General features: G+C 44.0%; 1 protein-coding gene across 1 annotated transcript in view; it reads right to left on the bottom strand.

Annotated features, from left to right (window-relative positions):
- Nucleotides 1-22,106, bottom strand: part of ADAMTS9 (ADAM metallopeptidase with thrombospondin type 1 motif 9) — a gene marked incomplete at its 5' end in the record, with an annotated part of 167,331 nt that overhangs the window by 107,459 nt on the left and 37,766 nt on the right. The window contains 6 exons of the mRNA XM_081106532.1: nucleotides 537-673; nucleotides 757-938; nucleotides 8,723-8,868; nucleotides 14,666-14,779; nucleotides 16,834-16,975; nucleotides 18,432-18,578. Coding sequence (XP_080962658.1) covers nucleotides 537-673; nucleotides 757-938; nucleotides 8,723-8,868; nucleotides 14,666-14,779; nucleotides 16,834-16,975; nucleotides 18,432-18,578 — 868 coding nt within the window. The remainder of the gene's footprint in view (nucleotides 1-536; nucleotides 674-756; nucleotides 939-8,722; nucleotides 8,869-14,665; nucleotides 14,780-16,833; nucleotides 16,976-18,431; nucleotides 18,579-22,106) is intronic.

The raw sequence follows: 22,106 nt of genomic DNA, 5'->3' as shown, positions 1-22,106 counted from the left end.
TGCTAGGGATGATCTGTGACTGGTGAGCACAGTAAAATGGGATCGGCCCCTGAGAAATCACTGCTCTGATGCTTTACCATCGGCCAGAAGTGTCTTGATTTCCCTTCGAAGAGTAAATGACAGGTGTGCCTCAGGTAGAAGCTTTCCTGCTTAAAATCAGAAAGACGAATCTGAGTGAGGCCAGCCCTTCCTCACCAGACCACCCTGGCGCAGAGCTAGTCAATCTAGAAACTGCTGCCAGGGAGCATTTGGGTTTAACCTTAAGCACTGAGGTTACGGTGAAGGAGCGTGTGGGGAGACTGTTGCAAGACACCTTCACAGGGAAGTTCTGTGCAGGCCCCTGAGGGGCTGAGAATATCAAGAAAAATCCACGGCGGCAGGTTCAGGGGTGTTGATGCTGCTCTGGGGACCCCACTTGGGACAACCACTGCCCAGAGGCAGTGCACAGGCCTTAGCAGCTGCTACTCCGTCAAGAAAGCCACAGACCACAGCCTGGCAGCGAGACAACAGTGACGGAAACACCAGCGGCGACTTACCCGGCAGAGGCCTTGGACGCAGATGTCGCTGGTGTCCTGGCTGCACGGGGTCCCGTCCACCACTCTGTCCTTGAGCTGGTAGTAGGCTGTGCTCGTGGCCACCCTGCAGAACAGCTTGCACCGGTCCTTCAACAGAACTGGAGGAGACACACCGTGAGCGCAGTGCGCCTCGTGCGGGGACGCCCTGGGCCCCGGACCACCCCGCCGGCCGCGCACTCACTTCCGCTGTACTTGGGCACCCAGCGCACGGTCGGACTGATCCCGTTGATGTTGAAGTGCTTCCCGTCAAACTGAGCACACTGCTCCTCTCGGAAGTCGCGCTTCTGCTTGGGACACGGCTCCGCGTTGCAGGACCTAAATTTCTTCCTGCGCCCCGTGCAGTACTTTCCGCCGTATTTGGGCCTGAGCGAAGGGAAAGAACACGCGCTGTTTTATAAGGTATTTCCCTCGCCCGTGGCTTCTGGTCTTCCAGGGAAGGACATTGGAAGTGGCCGGTGACCGGGAACAGGGCCAGGGCTCTGAAGCCTGTGTTTGCGCTCTGCCTTCAACACCCGTAACCGTCTAACCTTGGACAAGTCACTTAACCTCGAGCCTCAGTCTTACCATCTGTAAAATGGAAAGGTGCTATTGGATAAGGCTGTTTTAAGTGTATAACTTAAAGTATAAAATTCGAAGACTGGAATCGATTAGCCCATTTTTTCGCCTTTCTTCCCATCAGTTAGTCCCTAGATTTCAAAAAGGCAAAAGGTGAAAGGTACAGATGCATAGTTGGAATGCTCCCTGTCTGCCTCTCCTACTGATAGTCTCCTGGGAAACCATCCTAAACCTTTGCATCTCACCCCATTCATGCCCTCCATCCTCTCTTCCCACCAATAACCATTGTATTGGTTTGTTTTACAAATAAGATGGAATAAAGGGAACGAATGTGCCTGTATTTCCACTAACCTAATAGAAGCGGGAGAGCACACTGGCTTCATTGCCTTTTGTACAGTAAGAGTATGGAGTCTGGCTTGCAAAGCATCACAGTGCAAATTTAATCTCTGCATGCAACCCGTGCATGTACTTTCCAGATGTGACCCGGAGAGTAAATTATACAACGCGTCTCCCAGCAGTCAGCAGCTTGCCAAGTTCATCATGGAAACTGGAAGATCAGAGTCCTACGCAGTCTGGCTCACCCACCTGGGGCTGGTACAGCTCAGATTTCTCTGCCACCCTAGGACACCTCTCTCACCTTCCCGCCTCTCCTCTGCGGAATGAATCTTTCAGAGTGATTTGGACCCTAAGAAGTATTTTTATTTTTATTTTTTTTAATACATTTTATTGATTTTTTACAGAGAGGAAGGGAGGGAGATAGAGAGTTAGAAACATCAATGAGAGAGAAACATCGATCAGCTGCCTCCTGCACACTCCCCACTGGGGATGTGCCAGCAACCAAGGTACATACCCTTGACCAGAATCGAACCCGGGACCTTTGAGTCCACAGGCCGATGCTCTATCCACTGAGCCAAACCGGTTAGGGCCCTAAGAAGTATTTTTGTTTTGTTTTGTTAAACCAGGCTCTGGAGGAATGGGAAATGTATCCAAGCCCAGAGAGGCAGCCCAGAGGAGCAGGTAAGAGTTGGATCTGGGCTCCGCTCTTGGCCGCATCCTCGCCAAGTGACCATAGACAACGCTTTTAGTCTCCTGCACTTCACTTCTCTCCTTCTCTAACGTCTGCGCACAGTGGACGCCTGGAAGGTTAACTACTGTGCGGTGCATGTGAGCACTCCCAACCTAACCGGTCCAGGTCAGCAGTTTGCGTGTTTGAGAGGCAAATCCGAGCGACAACGTGGCTTGCATCCCGAGGCCGGATGCGGTGCTCCTGCAGCGTGCCCGCGCCTCAGGCAGGGCCACCTGGCCGGGACACTGTCATTAATGTGGTCCCTCGATCAGAGATTGTGGAGTTAGGTGAGAGCGTGGGCTTTGCAGTTACAGCTGAGCACTTCTGTGTAAGTCCCCTGGCCTATCTGAGCTCTGTCCTGCACATGTAAAGCTTATTATGAATAGTTACCATGAAGAAGACTGCATACCCAGCAGTATCTGTCTGATTGTTTTCCCATTAAACACAGTTAAATCCATAAGCTTTTAATCTGCACTGTACATGTGACTAGCCAAACGCACGCATGCTCTGCCCAAGAGAAAGGCAGAGGTACTTAAATACCATGCAAGAGGAGGTTCGGGGAAGTTAAGTACTTTGCCCGAGGTCGCACAGCTAATAAGAGAGCAGAGACGGGAGTAGAGGTCACGGTTCCCAGGGTCTTGCTCTGTGCTCTTTCTGCTGTGTTATCTGGAGCTAGGGCCCGGAATCTTTTCTTTTTCTCTTTTGATGCCACTTAGAGATACAGCCTCGGTTTCCTGGAGACTAAGCTCTTCTCTCAATACGAAGGCACCCAAGGCTCATACATACAATGGCAGGTTACGCATGAATAATAGCTCAGGTCCACACAGCTGTGCAGGTGAAGCCTGTTTTAAATGTGCTACAAGGAAGAGCCCCTTCACCTTTCCCTCAAATTGAAATGATCTTTGTGCATCGTTTTAAATGCCCCAACTAACTCTGGTGGATGGATCATTTATTTGTTGCCTGAAAATAATTCACATCTCTTTCTCTTTGAAAATACATTTAAAAGTTGATTTTTTTTGGTGGTGGTCGTTGGGGGTGGGGGGTGGGGGTGGGGTTCTGTTACCTAATGAGTCTTAGCTGACTCTTGCAACTGACCAAATGCAGCAGTTCTTTGGGCTGCGAAGAGTTAATACTTGTAGGTGGCTTCCCTGCAGATGGTGACACCTTCCGCCTTGGCCTGCTTTGACCACTATCAAATGGCAAATCGCATTTAGTGATTTATTTTTATAAATGACATTTAAAAAATATATTTTTATTGATTTTGGAAAGGAAGGGAGAGGGAGAAAGAGATAGAAACATCTATGATGAGAGAAAATCGTTGATCGGCTGCCTCCTGCACGCCCCAAACTGGGGATAGAGCCTGCAACCCAGGCCTGTGCCCTGACTGGGAATCGAACCGTGATCTGGTTCATAGGTCAATGCTCAACCATTGAGACATGCTGGCCGGGCTATAAATGGCATTTTTATGAACAATTCATAGAAAACACTCTATGTGAGAGGCCATGTTTCTGAGGTTATCAAGTCGGACCCTGATATCCCAGCCCTGCGTCTTACTGAGAGAGCAATCTTAGGCAAGGTGCTGCATCTCTAAGCCTGCTCCCCTCTTGTAACAGGGAGATGATGCTACTGTCTGCTTCATCGGCTCAGGGAGAGTCAGCTGGGTGAATCCATTCAAAGCACCTGAGCGAGGCCCGCCACACGATAAATGCTGAGCTATTACAAGGGTCTATGAAGACAGCAGGGCCACCTGGCCGGGACACTGTCATTAATGTGGTCCCTCGATCAGAGATTGTGGAGTTAGGTAAGAGCATGGGCTTTGCAGTTACAGCTGAGCACTTCTGTGTAAGTCCCCTGGCCTCTCTGAGCTCTGTCCTGCACAATATGGGCTAAAATCTGGCCTACGACCTGTTTTTTTACATAGCCAGCACGAAAATAATGTGGGGTTTTTTTTTTTACATTTTAGAATAGTTAAAAAACTTTTTAAAAAAAACAGAGATACATAAAAAGTAGGTGAAATTAAAATTTCAGTGTTCATAAACAAAGTTTTATTGGAACACAGCCACTAAGATCCTCAAAGTCTAAAATACTTGTGAAATTTTACAGAAAAAGTATTCGTTTATGGAAAGAGTGTGCTGGCCCCGAGCTATTCTTTGAGTGTGCAGGGACACACTCTGAGGTGGGAGTGGCATTCTGGTGTCTGAAACTGTGAGAAATGGGCTCAGAAATGTTAAGCATTCTGTCAAGGTCACATGCCAGTTAAGTGAGATGTGCTGGCTGAGACCAGCCCCGTCCCTTGGCCTTTCACTCACCATCTGGCCTCACTGCTAGGCCTCCTCTCTTGAACAGGACTCTTTTCATATCAAAACTCGTCCTCTGATCTTATTTGCTTTTTATAATAAAGGCAGATTATATTTGATTAATAAACGTAAATTTGCCCTTTTGAAATATATGGCTTATCTTATATCCCAGCCAATGCGATCTCGGCCTGCCTTGCATGTATTGTTTAATGGGGAAGGCTTTAGCCAACTTAACTTACCTTTCAGCCCGGAAAATTTCATTTTACACTTTAGTAATTTAGCCGGGTAGGCGTATTTTTTCCATGTAGGAAAATACTGAAAATTATAGGAAATGCAACTTGAAAAAATATTAACCACATTTTCCAACCATTAAGATCCTTTAAAAATATAGCATGTCAAATAGGGATGAAAAGGACTTAAGGAAATTGTTAGATTAATTACTATGAAAGTAACTATACTCAGCACAGCCATGCTGAATCTTCCCTTCCAGCACATATTACACAACCATGCTTACTCATACATAACAAAGAAAATTCGCAATGCTGCACAGCCAAAGATGGAGGCATTTTACAAGGATCATCACAGGTGCATTCTACCATCAAGGGGAGCCAACCTTTAATCTGCAAATGGCTTTAAACAGAAATCATGACTTCTGTGTTTACTTACAAAGAGTTAGGGCAGGCAGATTAGGGTCAGCACAAGGAGAAATTTCTAAGAATACAACAGCAGCCCCCGGAGCTAGTGTATTTCCTAAGTTTGGAGGGTTTTAAGAAGTTAAATGACCAACTGCAGAGGTTGCTGAAAAGCTCTTCGGGGATTAGATGGGACGAGCCAGGAAGCAGCACTAGTCATCACTGAGGATCCTGCCAAGTGGGGCAGTCTCTGGGACTGCAGTCTCTGGGACTGGATACTAACTCATTAGTCAATGGCCCTCCCACAGTAGCTAATTCTGGACATTTTTAAATACGTTCATCCAACTCAGTGTCTCAAAGAGCTTTGCTGCAGTTTTGTTACAGCCAAATGAGAGATTGATTTTCATAGACGAAACAGACATATATGTCTACTCTCTTGTATGTAAGATTTCATCAGCAGTTGCTATGGTGAAAGCCTAAATAAGAAATATCCAGTTCATTATCTTGTCTTTTCTTAAATCAATGAGTTTATTGTTATTAAATTTAACCTACCTTCAAATTTAAAAGCAAAACAGAAGCACTAGAAGAGGGAAATACTCTGCCTGCCGTTCCTGAAGAACTGGCTTGATTTGTTACTTTGATGGACGCTAACAATTCGATAAGCCGTTTCTTCCAGTCACCAGGAAGCTCAGGGCCAAACTGGGAGCCCGAAATAAAAGTGCTGGCCGCGGGCCCATGCCTCTTCTGGGTCCTTGCTGGTCTTGTTCTGACACTCTAAGTTAGAATCTGCTGGTTATGATTTAAAATTTTGCCCTATTACATATTTCTCATAGATTGGGTGGCCATATAATTAATTGTCTATTCCAGGGCACTTGGAGAGGAAAAGGGAGCTATTAAACTTCTCCAGGACAAGAGATGCCAATGGGAACCAGAACAAATGCTCCTTTTACCTGTAGGACTTGGGTCAAAAATGGAATTAAGAACAATAAATAAGGCATTTAAAAACAAAATATTAGGGGCCCATTGTCATGACGGCAAACCTGGGCCACCGTATACAACCTGAGGCCACGATTTTGGACTAAAATTAGAAACATAGGGTTTGTACAGCTTTCTCATGGGTGTGCCACAACCCACGTGCATGGCGAGGCCACTTTTCTTTTTCAGCTTTTATATTTTCCAGGAAAAAATCCTCAACATCCAGCGTAATGTGTCTGGATGCTAAAGAAATGCATTCTTGAGTCACATGGATACTGTGAAAAATTAAAAACAATCCCGTGTTCTTAATAGAGACAACCTTGAATTCTGAAGTTGGAGCTTGGCATTGAACTCTGGCACTGAGGAAAGGGGTGTCCCTGGTGGGAGACCGCCCCCGCTCCCCGCCCCCAGACTGAGGATCAGGGCAGCAACCGCTTCCATGGTCCCTAATGAACCATCCGCTCTGCCAATGTCTCTGAACAAGCTTTTAACTGAGGTCTGGATCTGATTTCGAGTTTCTGTGCCCCCTTCTCTGGTCAAACTGACTCGCTGGTCCCCTGGGACCTCGCTTCAGAGGCAGCGTCCTTCCTCAGCCCCGGGCATTGTAATGAGGTGGTGGCCGTGTGGCCACTGGGCCAGGAGGGCTGCATCCGTGAAAAACCCCCGGGGGGCAAACAGCAAGAACAAGGGCCTCCCACTGCCGACTTCAGTGATTGGCCCCTAACTTCTGAATGTGAGGATCTTCGCTTCACTCTGAAGCTCAAGACCCTTTCCCGTGGGGACCTTCCCGCGGGTGACTGTCTGTCTGGCCCAGGCCATGGAGGGATTCATCTCTCCCTCCCTTCCACAGCACTTCTAGAACTGCCCTGATGCTTAAACAAAAAGAAAAAACAAACATTTCTTTTGAATACAATATTCTTGAGTCAAAACTTCAAAAGTGTCACTATTTGCAATATCCATAGCTTACTATAATAATAATTTGGCTCACTGTAACCACCCACTAGTTTTTAATTTTTTAAAAATTCATATTTGCTATTGGCTTTAAATGTTTTATTTTAAAATTTCAACAGAGCAAATAGCTACATACTTGATTTTAAAAAGCAAGTTGTAGAACACTGTCTAGTGTGATCTTGATTTTGTATAATGCTTATTTCATACAATACATAAAATTGTTTTTGGTAGTTATTTCTTGTGGGGATAACTGGGGGTTAGAAAAAACAATGATAGGAATTTTTATATCATATACTTTTGTATTTACATTTTTTAAAGCATGTACTATTTTATACCATTACTTAAAAAAATACTAAATATGGGCAAATCTAATATTTATTAGCTTATGAACACAGCTATAGTGTTAGTTTTATAAACCAGAGTCTAATATCTCATAGCTCTATAGTTGTTTTCTATAGAGACTACTAATATGTGGACGTGAACTCAATGTTGGGCTGTGAACAAAAATATATTAAAATTAATTGATCATCATCTGTGATTTGTGCTATAGGGTATTTGCAGGACTTGCAACAGTGACCTACAGCTATTTGTTTTTCGGTTCACACAACTCAGATTTTTCTTGTAAAAAATCTGGAAGCTTGGTCAATAGCAGGCCCTTTTCCTGCCAATCAGCACTTGGTCTGCACCCCTCTGCAACACAACCCTATTGTACTGAGCCAGGCCACTCTGCTACTTCACCTGCCTGCTTCTCTTTGCATCCCACCTGCCCTCCTGCGTGCAGGCTAATGAGTACAGCTGGGTGGATCATTTTACATTACCCAAAGCAGCTGGCTCTTGAAAAATGGTTGTTGCTTTCTACAGCTAGAAACTACTATATATGCCGAATCTGTGAAGACTTCTTGGTGTCCCCACCTATATAGGTTCAGTGGCAATAATATCCTGTATTGTTTTCTATTCCTTTAAATTTGATACACCTTCTAGCCACACAAAATCGGATGTCATTCCTCATAAAGAAGAGAGCAATTTTCAAAACCTGCTGGTTAATAGCCTCCGCAGCAAACACAGGATAACATGCCAGGATAGGTGCTGAGAAAACCCCACTGCCTTTACTTGACCATCCAAGTCCTAACAAGGCCGGGCTGCTCACACGAGGGTTATCCCGAAGAGCAGGACACTCCCATGCTGTAAACGGTCAGGTTGTCTCACCTGTGAAACAACCAGATTGATTCAAAAGTAATTCCTGGCTTGGGGTTCCAGATCCATTGGGATCTGCCGATGCTGCCTTGGGGGTGTGGGTACCCTTCCCAGCATTCCAGAAGCTCACTGGAAAGGGTGCATTTCTCTATAATCTGGATGCAAATGGCCAGTTTATTTGTTTCCACAGGAAAAATTTATCTGTTTACTTTAGTAGCGTGCAAGCTCTGGGGGGCAGTGAGCTATGCCTGCCTGTCGGAGTTGTTAAACACAAACGCATCTACTGTTGGGTAGAGAAAACTTTTAATAATAAAGGAGCATTGGAGGAAATAATAAACATTCGCTCTGGCAACCCCAGAAGTCCACCCACTCTCTTAATTTGGAAAGATCTCTTCGCCTGGCCCCAGCTACCCGGTTCCCTTCGGGCCTTTTTCGCTCCTGCTCTCCCGGCAGGACAGGGAGGAGTTCCGGACTTACGCTGGTCTGTTGCACTCCCGGACAGCGGCGCGGACGCCCCCTCCACACGTTCTGGAGCAGGTTCCAAACGGAGTCCAACTTCCCCAGGATCCATCAATCGCGGGGGCCTCCATTTCTTTGGGAACACAAAATCCAAACTTGCAGTGCTGTATTTAATAAGGGAACAATGAGGGAGAGCTCGGTGCTGAGGCATTGCAGGACCCGCTGTCCTTCCAATACACCCTGTGCTACCTGACTTCCAGGTGCCGGTGGGAAAGGCTGCAGTGCCATCAGCTGTGTGAGTGATGGACACTGTGGGGCTTTTAATCTCCGACTTATTGATTTTAGGCTGAGTCTTCATTTACAACTGGCTTGAATAAAGCTGGCCAGCGAGTGGTCGGCTCCAGGCTGGTCAGGGCGGCCAGCTTCGAGGTGCTCAGTGAGTCGAGGTGGAGAAATAAGGAGTGGAAATGGACACACTGGCTGGAGCCAGAGCCAAAACGAGTTACTGGATTTGCAGAGCAAGTCTCCATTAACAAGGCCCAGAGATGTTGCGAGCCTGTTAAAATACAATGCTTTACTGCTTCCCATGGATTTGAAAACCCATTTTTTAATGAAACAGGGGGAAAAATGCTAGTTCCAGAATTCCTATATAGTCACCCCACAAGGCACGAGGACACACTAAAGCCAAATGGACACATTACAGAGAGCCCTGAGCTTTATTGCTTTTTCGTTACCAATGGTTTCACATTCTCCAGCCCCGAGCAGGAAGGAGGCCATGGTGTTTCCAACAAAACAAAACACAGAAGTCCTCGGCAGGACAAGGGTGGCCAAGAAACCATCTCAGGCCTCTGCCGTGGCCGGCGTGAGGCTGACACAAAGCCGAGGCCACTGAGCAGGGGCCAAAGGGAGAGTGGCAGCCCAGGCGGCAGGAGGGTGATGCCCCGCAGCTCACACAGGTCTCCTGGCAGAGCGAGTGCGACTTATCCGCAGGGAGGGCACAGGCCTGGAGCCACGAAGGCCAGGGGGAGGCGATATGGGGGGGGGGGTGAAGGGAGGGGGGGGGCGTGGGTTCATATTTGGGGAAAGTGAGCAAAAAGAGGCAGGTGAAGGTCCCAGTCTGAATGGCTGGTCCCAGGAAAGACTTGGTGAACGAGTGTAATTAAACTGTCTATTCTGCTGCGTCTTCTCCCTCGTAAGTAACGTCTCTGAGTGTCTGAGGACACGTCCCTTTCCCTGGGCTGTTTGGCTGAGACCTAAAAGCTTCTGCCTCCAAAGAATCCTGGGCAACTCGGTACCCAAGACATGCGGGCAGAGGCAGAGGTGCCCCCAACACCCCTGAAGCCACTTCCCATACGCCTCTACCCTGGTCTTGAACATTCTGGCCACACACGCACTAGATTAAACGAGAGCGGCAGCTGTCCAGGCAGCGGTCGCCAACTGGTGGCCCGTGAAGTCCGAAAGGCTTGAGACCGCTGGTCTAGAGCGCCACCCCCCAAGGAGAATGCGACTTGAGTCACATCTTTAAGCCAGACTAACAGTTCCTAAGAAGCCACATTAAAAGAAAATGGGAATTAATTTTAATATCACTTATTTAGCTCAAAATATCTGAAACATTATTTCTATATGTAAAATCAATACAAAATTATAAATGAGTTTTTAAATCCTTTTGTCCATCTAGGTCTCAACACCTGGCATGTTTTTCCACTTAAGCACATCTCGGTTCAGACTGACATTTCAAATGCTCACCAGCTGCCGTGGCTAGTGGCTGCCATTCTGGACAGCACAGGGACAGGTGTAGCAGCAAAAGTCTGGTTTCCACTAACAGCGCTGTGCCCTTCGGGGAGTCACTGAACTCTGCTTCCACAGATGAAAAGCGACCAAAGTTGTCTTGGAGTGTAACAGGGGACAGTGCATCTAAGCACCCACTACGCAGCTGAGCACATAGGGACCAGACTTAGAGTTAGCAAAAATAATGGCAAACATTTGCCACTTAATATTTGTCAGGCCCTGTGCTAAGCATTATTAACTTACTTAATTTCCATATTAACTTACCTAACTCTCACAGCACACGACGAAGTAGTACTGTTAGTTACTCCCATTTATACAGAAAAGCAAGGGAAGGCACAAAGGGGTTGAGGCCAAACCTCAGTAAGAGGCAGAGCCTAACCATTAGACCATCTGACTCAAGAGTGCACCTCTAACTGTGACACATGTTGCCTGTCTCTCCATTGTGAGCAAACGGGGCCATTCTGACATCTAAATAAAGACTGAAGTTTAAAATAAAAGCAAATTAATGGTTTGGTAAATCTAAGTTGTCTACTTGATATCCATTCTCCCTTTCATCCTTATTACAGACTCTGTATATCCCCCGATTCTTAAACAGATAAGAGTGGTCAAAGAGATGTTAGCAAGATTCATTGGGTGAGATTCTGGGAAGGTTCTTTGCCCCTTTGTTCCTTGCCCTTTGGCTTCATTCTGCCTGGAACTCAGACTTGATGGCTGGAGCTGCAGCAGCTATTTTGTGACTTTGAGGATGAAGACCATTTGCATGTGATAGTGGAGTAGAAAGAAATTAGGAGCCTGGGCCTCTGATGATTTGGGGGAGCTGCCACAACAGCTCCATAACCTGTTTCAATGTGGACTAGAATTTCTGTGTCAGAAAAAAAAAGATGCAGTTTGCTTACACTACTATAATTGGGTCTGACCTGGACAACATTTCTAATTAATATATAATTGAGGTCATAGCTATTGCCCAAATTCAGCCTTCGGGTCTTGGTGCCAGATACACACTTTATAAATTCCACAAAGTAAGGAAAAAGTTCCTATGATGATTCATGGAGTTTAATAATAAGAAATTGCTTGTATATATATATATATATATATATATATATATATATATTTTCTCTCTTTTTGAGACTGTTTGCAGTCTGTGCTCTTTCTATTCTATAGACACTACTTCCATAGAAGAACAAACAATAAACTTCAGAGAAAAATGCCAGAGTGCTACCATCCAGCACTGCACGCAAATGTCCTAACATGGTCCCTTTAAAAAAGTAAGTTTCTAATTGAACACTGGTCTACAAAGGAAACACGTCTACCTATATGACCATGGACAGGTATTCAGAGGAGAGGAAGAGCCTCAGAGGAGCAGGGGACAGCCTCAGGTGACAGAGGCTGGGAATCGTGGCTGTTTGGCAAATATGTGCCAAGATAGTCTATTTTTCCAGGCAAAGCTGACAAACAATAATTACATATTGGAATAGCCCTTACATCATAACAAATCATTAAGTGGCTAGTAGAACCCCAGCCAAAATATAGTCAGCCTTTCCTAAAAGTGTCCAGATCCATTTAAATGATATTCTACCTAAATAATCGCCAAGTCGCTTCAAAAAAAAAAAAAAAGAGGTTGGAAAAGGGACTTGGGGATCAATTTTGTGCCAAGGAGGCCTAAAACAGAAGTTTCAAACCTGAGACTCACAACCAGGGTTTAAATAAAAATGTTAATGGACTTAACACGAGAATGGGGAAAATAAAGAGACAGACACGTTCATCACAAGAACATTTGTCAGCAGCTCTGGAGAGCTCCTTGCAGAGGGAGCAGGGCTGGAAGAAGAGAAAGGAAAAAAATGAACCCCTCCGCCAAGGGAGGCTGAATTTGCTAGAGGAAAGTGTATGATTTTACTGCCAATTCTATAAAAACAAAATGAGGAACACACAGAATTTCTATGCTAACATCCCTGGCATTTGTAAAATGCATAAATACTCTCCAGGCAAATAAACACACACATCCCCAGTTCTTTAGTAAAAGCTACTAGACTCGGACACTTTTCCCCACTTTCCTAAAACACAACTAGAAAGGTCCCCATCATTTTCTCTGCAGAGTTGCTGCCCAGAACGTGTTCTGAATCTGCCCTTGGAATGCCCTGAAGTCCCTCATTCTTGCTGAACTCGAGCCTTCTGAAAGATCTCCCACATTTCCCATCCCTCAGGCATAAGATGACCCTGCAGCCCCTTATCATCTGCGTCTGCTACAGAAACAGAAGATTGGAAAAGGACACAGCAGACATCCTCCCACGTTCCGTGTTCCAGGATTGAGTGGGATACCACGTCACTACATGGCACTTGGCAGCCTGTTCATGACAACTTACTAAATATAATTCACTGCGTCATATTATTGAGAATCCTTCTTTGTTAGAGTTTCTTAAAGCAATAGCATGTGTCAGAAATGGACATATTGGATGGGTACATCAGATTGACTAAGAACCACAACACAATGCTAGTGATTTTTCTGAGATTAAACAGGTTCAATGTAAGTAACGTAGTTGACTGGCTCTAAGTCAAGCCCACTCACCAAGTCATCAACAGGGTATCATGTCTACTGGCATCTCCCACCAACTGGTGGCAGCTGTCAGGGCCACTGTGTTTAGGACTCTGAGGCCTCTTCATTTCATAACAATGAGTGAATTCCTAAAGGCTGCCATGAAAACCCAAGAACCTATTCCCCACTCAAAGCTATGACCCTCTGGCCATCAACACGTTGAATTAAATGTCCCACGAAAAGTGCAAGATTCACTTTGACCAAGGAGATATATTTCTTTTTAAGCTAATGAAAGGTACAAAGGTGGCTGTACCTATGTCTGCATGTAGCTTTGGTGAGGTTGTCATTGGGGAACGGTGTATACTTAATTGCTGAAGTCCTAGCCATTAAGAAGTGATAAGTTGAACTGACGTAGTCACCAAGACAAGTAAAAAATCACCTTCATTGTAATTTTGTATTGAATTTGATGTTTTTCAAATAACGTTCATGTCCTCCAGCTCATGTAACTGCCTGAGTGGTGAGCGAAGAAACCACTGTCCTCCTGTTTCACCAACAGAAACTGAAACCCAGTTACGGCCCCTTCAGACCAAACAGAGGCGGGAGTTCCGGAGGGCGGGGCTCAGGTGTCGGGGGCTCTGCCCTGAATGAACTGTGAGATCCTGGGCAAGCCGCTTCTTTTTCGGTTCCCTCTCTATAAAATTGGGGAAAAGAGAACTCCGTTCCGTCATCTCTTTAGGACCCCTTCCATGGAAACTGGTGCTATTGATTCCATAAGGAAAAGTGGAGGGGAAAAATGTGAGATGAGAATAAAATATTAAAAGCGAGCAAAGTAGACAATGGGAAGAAGAGAGAGGACAGGAAAAATATAGGACTCAGAATATAACCCAGGAGTTGCATCATTGCTGAGTGAAATCCATTTTCCATATGGATTAAAAAAATCAGGGTTTATATGGGTTAGAAAACACTTTCTAACCAAATTTTTGGGTGATGATGATATCACTAATATAGTTACTTTTTTTTCTGAGCTGGATACCAGGTGAAGCAGGTTGCATTAATCATGCTCCTAGATGCATGGGACATTGTTATCATCGGGCCATGCAAGTAGCATATTTTGTGTGGTTACTAACAAGTGGGAACCAACCGAGAATTTGGACTTGGATATATCCCAGGTAACATCATCACTTCTTAAAGGGACAAAGGTTGGGAAAAGCCTGGCATCCCAGTAGTGAACACAGTAAGTTTACTGTATTTCTCTGTTTATTTGGTTTTAAGATGTTTCAGCATATATGAATAGAATTCCATTGCCACCTCCAAAAGAGACAGAAAGAAGAAAAAGAAAGATTACCTCACATTAAATGTACCTATACATTAAAAAGCACACTGGGGTTTCAGAAATATCAAAATGAGAAAAAGTATGTCTTAAAATGGAGGCAATAGTTATAGTCACGTGCATTGGACCAATATTAGGCAACAATTTTAAGTTTTCACCATTTTCAATAGTAAAACCGAACCTCTTGCCTCAAAAAAGTATTCTGCATGCTAAAACACGCTGCACTAACAGCCAACAGCGGCGACTGGCCCTGCAGCCGAAACCTTGCCCATTTCTGCCCCAAGACAGAAGGCAGGGTTGGGGCATTACTTGCCTTTCCAGGCTCGCACTCGGTGCCATCGGCCCAGGGCGTGTGCTGAGTCTGGCAGCCTTTGCTGTTTATATCCGCTCCGTCCGCGTTACTGCACCAGAGTCGTCGGCACTGCACCTGCTTATTTCCGTGACATGACAATCAGAGACAACATGATTAGATGACAGCAAACAAGGCCAGCATTACTTCCAGTTAATGTTTGGCCCATGATACAGTATCCGTTGAAAAGGGGCTTGATTTCTTGGTATGATAAGCGATCAAATATTCCGAGGGACACAGAGGCACATGCCTGTGGCTGGCAGGACGTGAGATGGTGTGAAAGGGGGGCTTCCGTGCAGCCAGTGCGACTGGAGATCAGGTGTTGGGATTGGCTGCGATTTCAGTTTAGGTTTGGCCTGACCGCAAAACGAGTGCTTTCTTCTGGTAGGCTACATCATTCCCCAGCCATCGGATGACTCCTTTCTAGGGTGTCAGGAATTATGAGAGGGAAAAAGGGACCCACTATTGTGAACATTTCAGACTTACAAAAAGTGCAAACAGCCACATAATGGATAGCCATGGACCCACCACCCACCTAAAGCAAACCTCACAGGCCCAGCTGAAGGCCTGGTACATCCCTCCTCAGCCCCAATCCCTTCCCCTTCTCCCAGAGATGACCACTGTCCTGAGTGGTGGCCATCATTTCTTCACTCCCGTTGCTGTGACCACAAATGTATACTATGCATTTCAACTTGAAACAAACAATAGCATTCAGCATTTCAGGATATGCTCATAGGCCTTGCAACTTGCTTTCCCCCCTCTACACACACACAGTGTGTTTTAGATTTACACAAGTTGATATATTTAGCTCTATTTCGGGGCATACATTTTAAAGAACTTTTTCCTGATTATTACACTAAACCATGCTCATAATAGAGACATTTAGAAAGTACTAAAATTTTATTTTATTTTACATTAATCCTCACCCGAAAATGGTTTTCATTGATTTTTTAGAGAAAGTAGAAGGGAGGGAGACATGGGTGGGGTGGCGGGGGGGGGGGGAGGGAGAGAGAGAGAGAGAGACATCAATGTGAGAGAGACACATTGGTTGCCTCCCACACACATCCCAACTGGGGCCGGGGATTGAACCTGTCACCCAGGTACATGTCCTCGACCAAGATTGAACCCAAGACTCTTTAGTGCATGGGACGATGCTCTAACCACTTAGCACACCATCCAGGGCTAATAATTTATTTATTAAAAAAATAGAAAAGCCTCAAACTACTCGGTCTTTCCTGTAGTTTCTTGGCTTTTACAGTTGAAAACATGCTCTACAAAATAATTATTTATCCTGTTATTTTAACTTAAAAGATATTAGGATCATGTTTCCAAGTGTAGTTAATTTTTAATTGTTGTATAGTATTGCACTAACTAGAGACACCATAAATGGCTCAACATTTCTATTATTGGGCATTTGGATTATTCCTAAAATTTACTATCATGAATAACACAGAAATTAATATAATCATGGATAGGTTTTACTCAAGATATTTTATTATGTATTTCTATGGAATCACTGTACTTCCCAATTCACCATGCTATTTCTGAAATTTCTCCCAGCAAAACGAACAAATACATATACCCAGTGAGATAGAATGGGGCATCCCAAAGAAGCACAGTTCAGCTCCTCTGAAATCTGAGAGCCACTGGATCATATCATTGGTCCACATGCCCACAACATATACATCAAAATGCCACACACCCACCAGCTGAGCTACCACCAGAAATGATTTCACAGGAATAACTTTGATGAGCTAAAACAGGGAAACAGGTTTGTCTCATGCGTTACTTTTACTGAATCTAGAAGAATTCCTTTAATAAAGGTCAACTAGACAGGTCAATGGGCACGAGAAGAGACGAGGAGAGAGAAGGGCCGAGCTCGGCCATCACCAGCTCTGCACCCTGTCCTCTGTGAGCATCTCCTGTTGGACTGTCCCGAGAGGGAAATGGGAAAGTGCGGAGAAAGCACCATCTACCAGTGAACACTGTGACTAATCACCTTCGTCATTTCTACTTCCATTAAGAGTCAATGGACCATTCTCAACTTTTCCATGCGTGGTTTATATTAGGGTGAAAATCTAATGGAAAACTACGAATAAAAAGAAGTCCAGAATCAACCCCCAAACACTTACCATATATGGGCACACCTGATAACCTTGTCCAAAAATCAATTCACATTGTTTATTCACATTGTAAAGGAGGCCTGGCTGTTGGGAAGGCAAACTGTAGGCTCTGTATCCAGGTTCGTTAAGCAAACACTCGCCGTAACCAGTGCTATGGAAAGCAAAAATACAGATGGTGAGTGTGGTGCGTGACTCATGGCTTGTCAACACCTCCAGTTGGAAGGGAAGGCCATCTGCCATTGTAATGGTTGGGCGGACAGTTCCTTTTTTTTTAATTTTAAAAATATATTTTTATTAATGTCAGAGAGGAAGGGAGAGGGAGAGAGAGATAGAAATATCAATGATGAGAGAGAATCATTGACCAGCTACCTCCTGCATGCCCCACACTGAGGATTGAGCCTGCAACCCGGGCAAGTGACCTTGACTGGCATCCAACCTGCGACCCTTCAGTCCATAGGTTGCTGCTCTATCCACTGAGCCAAACCGGCTAGTGCAGGACAGTTCCTTTCTTATATCTGTTTTATTCTTTTCACCCAGGGCTAAATCTAGAAGCTGAAGTTGTATATTTTGGTGTATACTTGTTTGTACTCTGATTGGCTATGTATACAGCCCAGCTAGTAGGAAAGATGTATCTGTTATAGCATTCATCACATTTCAGGGCAATTATCTTTTTGTTTTTAATTTTGTTACGATCTTTTCCAAAAGACTGTAAGTTCTTAGCAGCAAAGATGGTGTCTTTTTCATCTTCCATAACAACCGATGTTTAGTAAATGTTAGTTGAATAGATGAGTGAGTTAATTAACAACTTTCTTGAGAAACACCTTAGGCCACCTGATTAAGAGTGTAGAAAACCAGCAGCCCTCCAGGCCTTTTGACTTTTCTACAAACACTTCTGGAAAATTCACACCCAGTGAGTTCTGACTAATAAAGCCCTCTCTTTCCTGTGGTTGCAGAAATATACACCCAATGACCTCCGGACAATCACTTAACCTTTCGTACTTCTGGGGGAGAAAAGCAATAAGTCCGTGACACAGGGATATTATACAATGTAATTGGATCTCTGAGCACCCTGGCAGGAAGCTTAAAAAACAAAACAAGAAAAGAGAGGAGAGAAAGGAGAGAGAGGAGAGAGAGATCGGTCTTCCATTCAACAACAGGAAGTTGTGCTGCAATTTTCATCCACCAGATAACTTCTTTGGGATTGCCTCACTATCCTACCCCTCTCCAAGCCAAAATGATGAAGTTAAAGCCCATAAATATTTGTGGACTTCCTTCATCATATAATCACATTCATGGTCCCTCCCCCAGGATCGGAACAGATTTCCTAACTTTACCAGGAATAAAGCAACATTTACACATTCTCTGTAAGGTTCAATTTTCGTTTTTGCTTAGTCTGTAATCTTCTGAACTCGGGCAAAGACATGAACTGCACAGATGGCAGAGAGTATTTTTTTTCCTCCTCCAAGGAATGTCAACAAAAAAACAACTAAAAATAAAAAAAATGCTTAGCTCTACATTCCCCCCCCCCCCCACACACACACACAATTAGATTACTACACGAAGGCCAGATACCAGAAGTCTGTGCTACAAGAAAGTTCAAGTCTTACTCTAAAAATTCAGTGATGTATTTTCGACTACACTTTGACCACTTCCAGGGCATGGAGTAATAGTTCAATGTTGGAGCCATGACATTCTGGGGATTCTTGACTCCGTCTTCTTGGCACTTATTGCTGTCGTCATGAGGCATATTAAACCTAAGGCCAACAAGACAAGGATGAGAATGTCAATAAATACCAAGGGATTGAGCTGTTCTCATTGATTTCAAGAATGCACCTGTCCAAAAACATTTTTATTAACTGATGGGAAGCATTTGTCATTCCAGAAACATCAGTTGTATGATCAACATACCATTCTCAGCTTGATAACTACCCATTGGCCAACAAGCTCAGAGGGCTGTCCTGTCTGCATGACTTTCCCCAATCACAAGTTTAATGCATATGAATAATTTAGCAATGTAGGGAGGAATTTACTTCATTAGCTCATCTTGAAAATGGAAATCAGAGAGTTAGAAGTGTGTAGACTTGCTTCATATAAAAGTAAAAGCTGGGATAAAAGTCTGTGAGGTCCAGTCCATTGATTTTTCATGTGTTTGGTTTTCTTTTTCTTTCAAAAATTTGGGTCCCATGCCTGGCCGGCATGGCTCAATGATTGAGTGTAGACCTATGAACCAGGGGGTCATGGTTCGATTTCTGGTCAGGGCACATGCCTGGGTTGTGGGCTTGATCCCCAGTGTGGGGCGTGCAGGAGGCAGCCGATCAATGGTTCTCTCTCATTATTGATGTTTCTAACTCTCTTTCCCTCTCGCTTCTTCTCTGATATCAATAAATATATATTAAAAAACATTTGGGTCCACAATAATTACCAGATGGAGTAACTGCCTAATGGAAATTGTAGGATGGAAAAACTCAAACTGTCTTGTTTGAACTTAAAAGGAGTTCTTAATGCTTACAAGTCCATTTTCTTAAAAGAATGACTGCCCAGGTTTCTAGTGCAGCTGCATAGTCAGTAATACCACCTGTACCACCAAAGCCAACCCAAGCCAAGCATCCAAATCGACTTTAGCTGTTGAGTTCTCTGTCGTGTAAAGGAGCTGGTGTTTACTCCCCACCCCTCACCAGAGCTTGTCTAAATCCACTCTATTTCATCACGTAATCAGAAAACTTCTTTTCATTCAAATATCAGGCACATTTGCTCAAAGCAGGGGCTAGGTAATAATACATATTCATTAAGCACTTACTAACCAATAATAACCTAAACTTTTTTTTTGCATTCACAACACACAGGACAGTGTGTTAAATGTGTCAGATGCTTTTTTTCACTTAATTACCTATTTGACCCAATGAATAATACAATTACTATCCATGTTTTACAGGTAAGGAAACTGAGTTGTAGAGGTTTAATTACTTGATTGAGGTCGTAAGGCTACTAAGATGGGGGAACTGGGATTGCAATCTGCTTTAGTCTGGTTCTAAAGCCTCTTGTTTGGGAGTATATGTATATAAACGATAGTCCCTCTTGTTAGATGAGTTGTGATGATTTGTCAGGAATATTGTGGAAAGATTTCTATATCCAGAAGACACTGAATTACCTCCCCGTCTTCCTCTTCCACTCTGTGTCTATGGACATTCTGGTGCAAGAGGGGAGGGGCTGTTTGTGAGGCATCCAATGACACTCAACAGATACAAGAGCAATTGCTCCCCCTCCCCCCCTGCACCAATGACTGTTGGGATTTTTATCATCAGAAAGTCCGGACTGAAACACCTTAACATGTAATTGTTAAAAGGTTCAGTAGAAAATCTGTGATTTGCACTTTCCTTTACTGCGAGTAAACCTAACTTCATGAGACAAAGCATCAAAATACAAAGAATTCATTAAAGGGTTAGGAATATACTTTTCGTTTAATAACTCACATCATCCACCAGATTTCATATTTCACTTTCTGATACTTTTGAGATGGGGTATATATGTATTGTGCCCACTTCACAGGTAGGGAAACAGCATACAATTTCAAGTCAAGCAGAATGTGGAACCATTCAGTCCAGAACTTGGTCTCTGGCTCCCAGACGACCTCTGCCTGAAAGCAGGTACCCCAGCGTAGTACCGCCAGGTCAGGCCCAGAGGCACAACAACCCCTACCTGTGCGACTGGTGAGGACTACGGGGCATCATGGAAGTGAAAGCCCCTTAACTATGCTGCCGACTTGGGTTTTGTGCAGGGAAGATATTTGTTAACTATGCATTGAATTTTCTCAACAGCTGAAAATAATTTAGTTTTTGCTACTCAAAATTCTCACTTTCCTCAAAATGTCAATGCTATACACAGTCTAAAAGAAGTTCATAAGCTCTTGTTGGAAGGAAATTAATAATATTTCTTCAAATGGTACACTTTTCTTAGCCATATGTTGGGGAGAAATGTTAGTCTGCTAATGGAAATTTTCCACCCTTTGAATGCCTTCCTATTTGTAATTTTTCCTATTCCATTTCCTAGGAAAGGAAGAGCAGTCCTGTTGAAATGCCACCTATTCTTCACGGTTAAATCTACCCTCCTACCTACACTTCCAAAGAAATGTATTACATTTTATGTAAAATAAACAAATATTCCTAAAAGATTCTGTTAGAATAGGTTTGGGAAAACCAAGTTAAACAAAATCAACAGTTTACTATGGAACTTGTCAGAGCCTTTATTTTATACCATTTAGCCTTGTGACTCCAACCAGGGACAGACAAGACAAACATTTTTTAAACTCACATGACTGCTAAACTGATCAGAACAGATACTACACTTGATCTTAGCCACAAGCCTGAGAAGCTACCTGGAGAGTATGTGAGATACTCCAGTCAGAGAAAGACGAATGCCATATGATCTCACTTATATGTGGAATCTAATGAACAAAATAAACAAAATAGAAACAGGCTCATGGATACAGAGAACAAACCGACCGACAGCTGTCAGAGGGAGTGAGGGGGTGGGAGACTGGGTGAAAAAGGTAAAGGGATTAAGCAAAAAACAACCACCACAACTCTTAGACACAGACAGAGGGAAAGAAGGGTGTGGGGGAGGTAGAAGAGGGTAGAGGGGAGATAAAGGGTGATGGAAGAAGACTTGACTGGGTGGTGAACACACAGTACAATATACAGGTGATGTATTATGGAATTGTACACTTAAAACCTAAATGTCATCCCCAAAAATTCAGTAAAAAAAAAAAATTTTTAAATAACTTTTACAAAACTCATTTTTCTCCCTGTAATAGCATGGATGGACCTAGAGCAGGGGTCTCAACCTTCCTAATGCCGCGACCCTTTAATACAGTTCCTCATGTTGTAGCGACCCCCAATTTCATTGTTACAAATTGAACATAATTAAAGCACAGTGATTAATCACAAAAACAATATGTAATTATATATGTGTTTTCCGATCGTCTTAGGCAACCCCTGTGAAAGGGTCATTCGACCCCCCAAAGGGGTTGTGACCCACAGGTTGAGAACCGCTGACCTAGAGGGTATTATGCTAAGTGAAATAAGTGCGACAGAGAAAGACTTCGCTTATATGTGGAATCTAATGAACAAATAAACACACAAACAAAATAGAGACAGGTACAGAGAACAGACTGACAACTGTTAGAGGGAAAGGGGTGGGGCTGGGTGAAAAGGTGAAGGGATTAAGAAGTACAGATTGGTAGTTACAGAACAGTCACAGGGATGTAAAGGTCGGCACAGGGAACA

This window comes from Myotis nattereri (assembly GCF_964212035.1).
Source record: "Myotis nattereri genome assembly, chromosome: 14".
NCBI classification, from domain to species: domain Eukaryota; kingdom Metazoa; phylum Chordata; class Mammalia; order Chiroptera; family Vespertilionidae; genus Myotis; species Myotis nattereri.
This window is presented reverse-complemented; position numbering and strand designations above follow the sequence as displayed.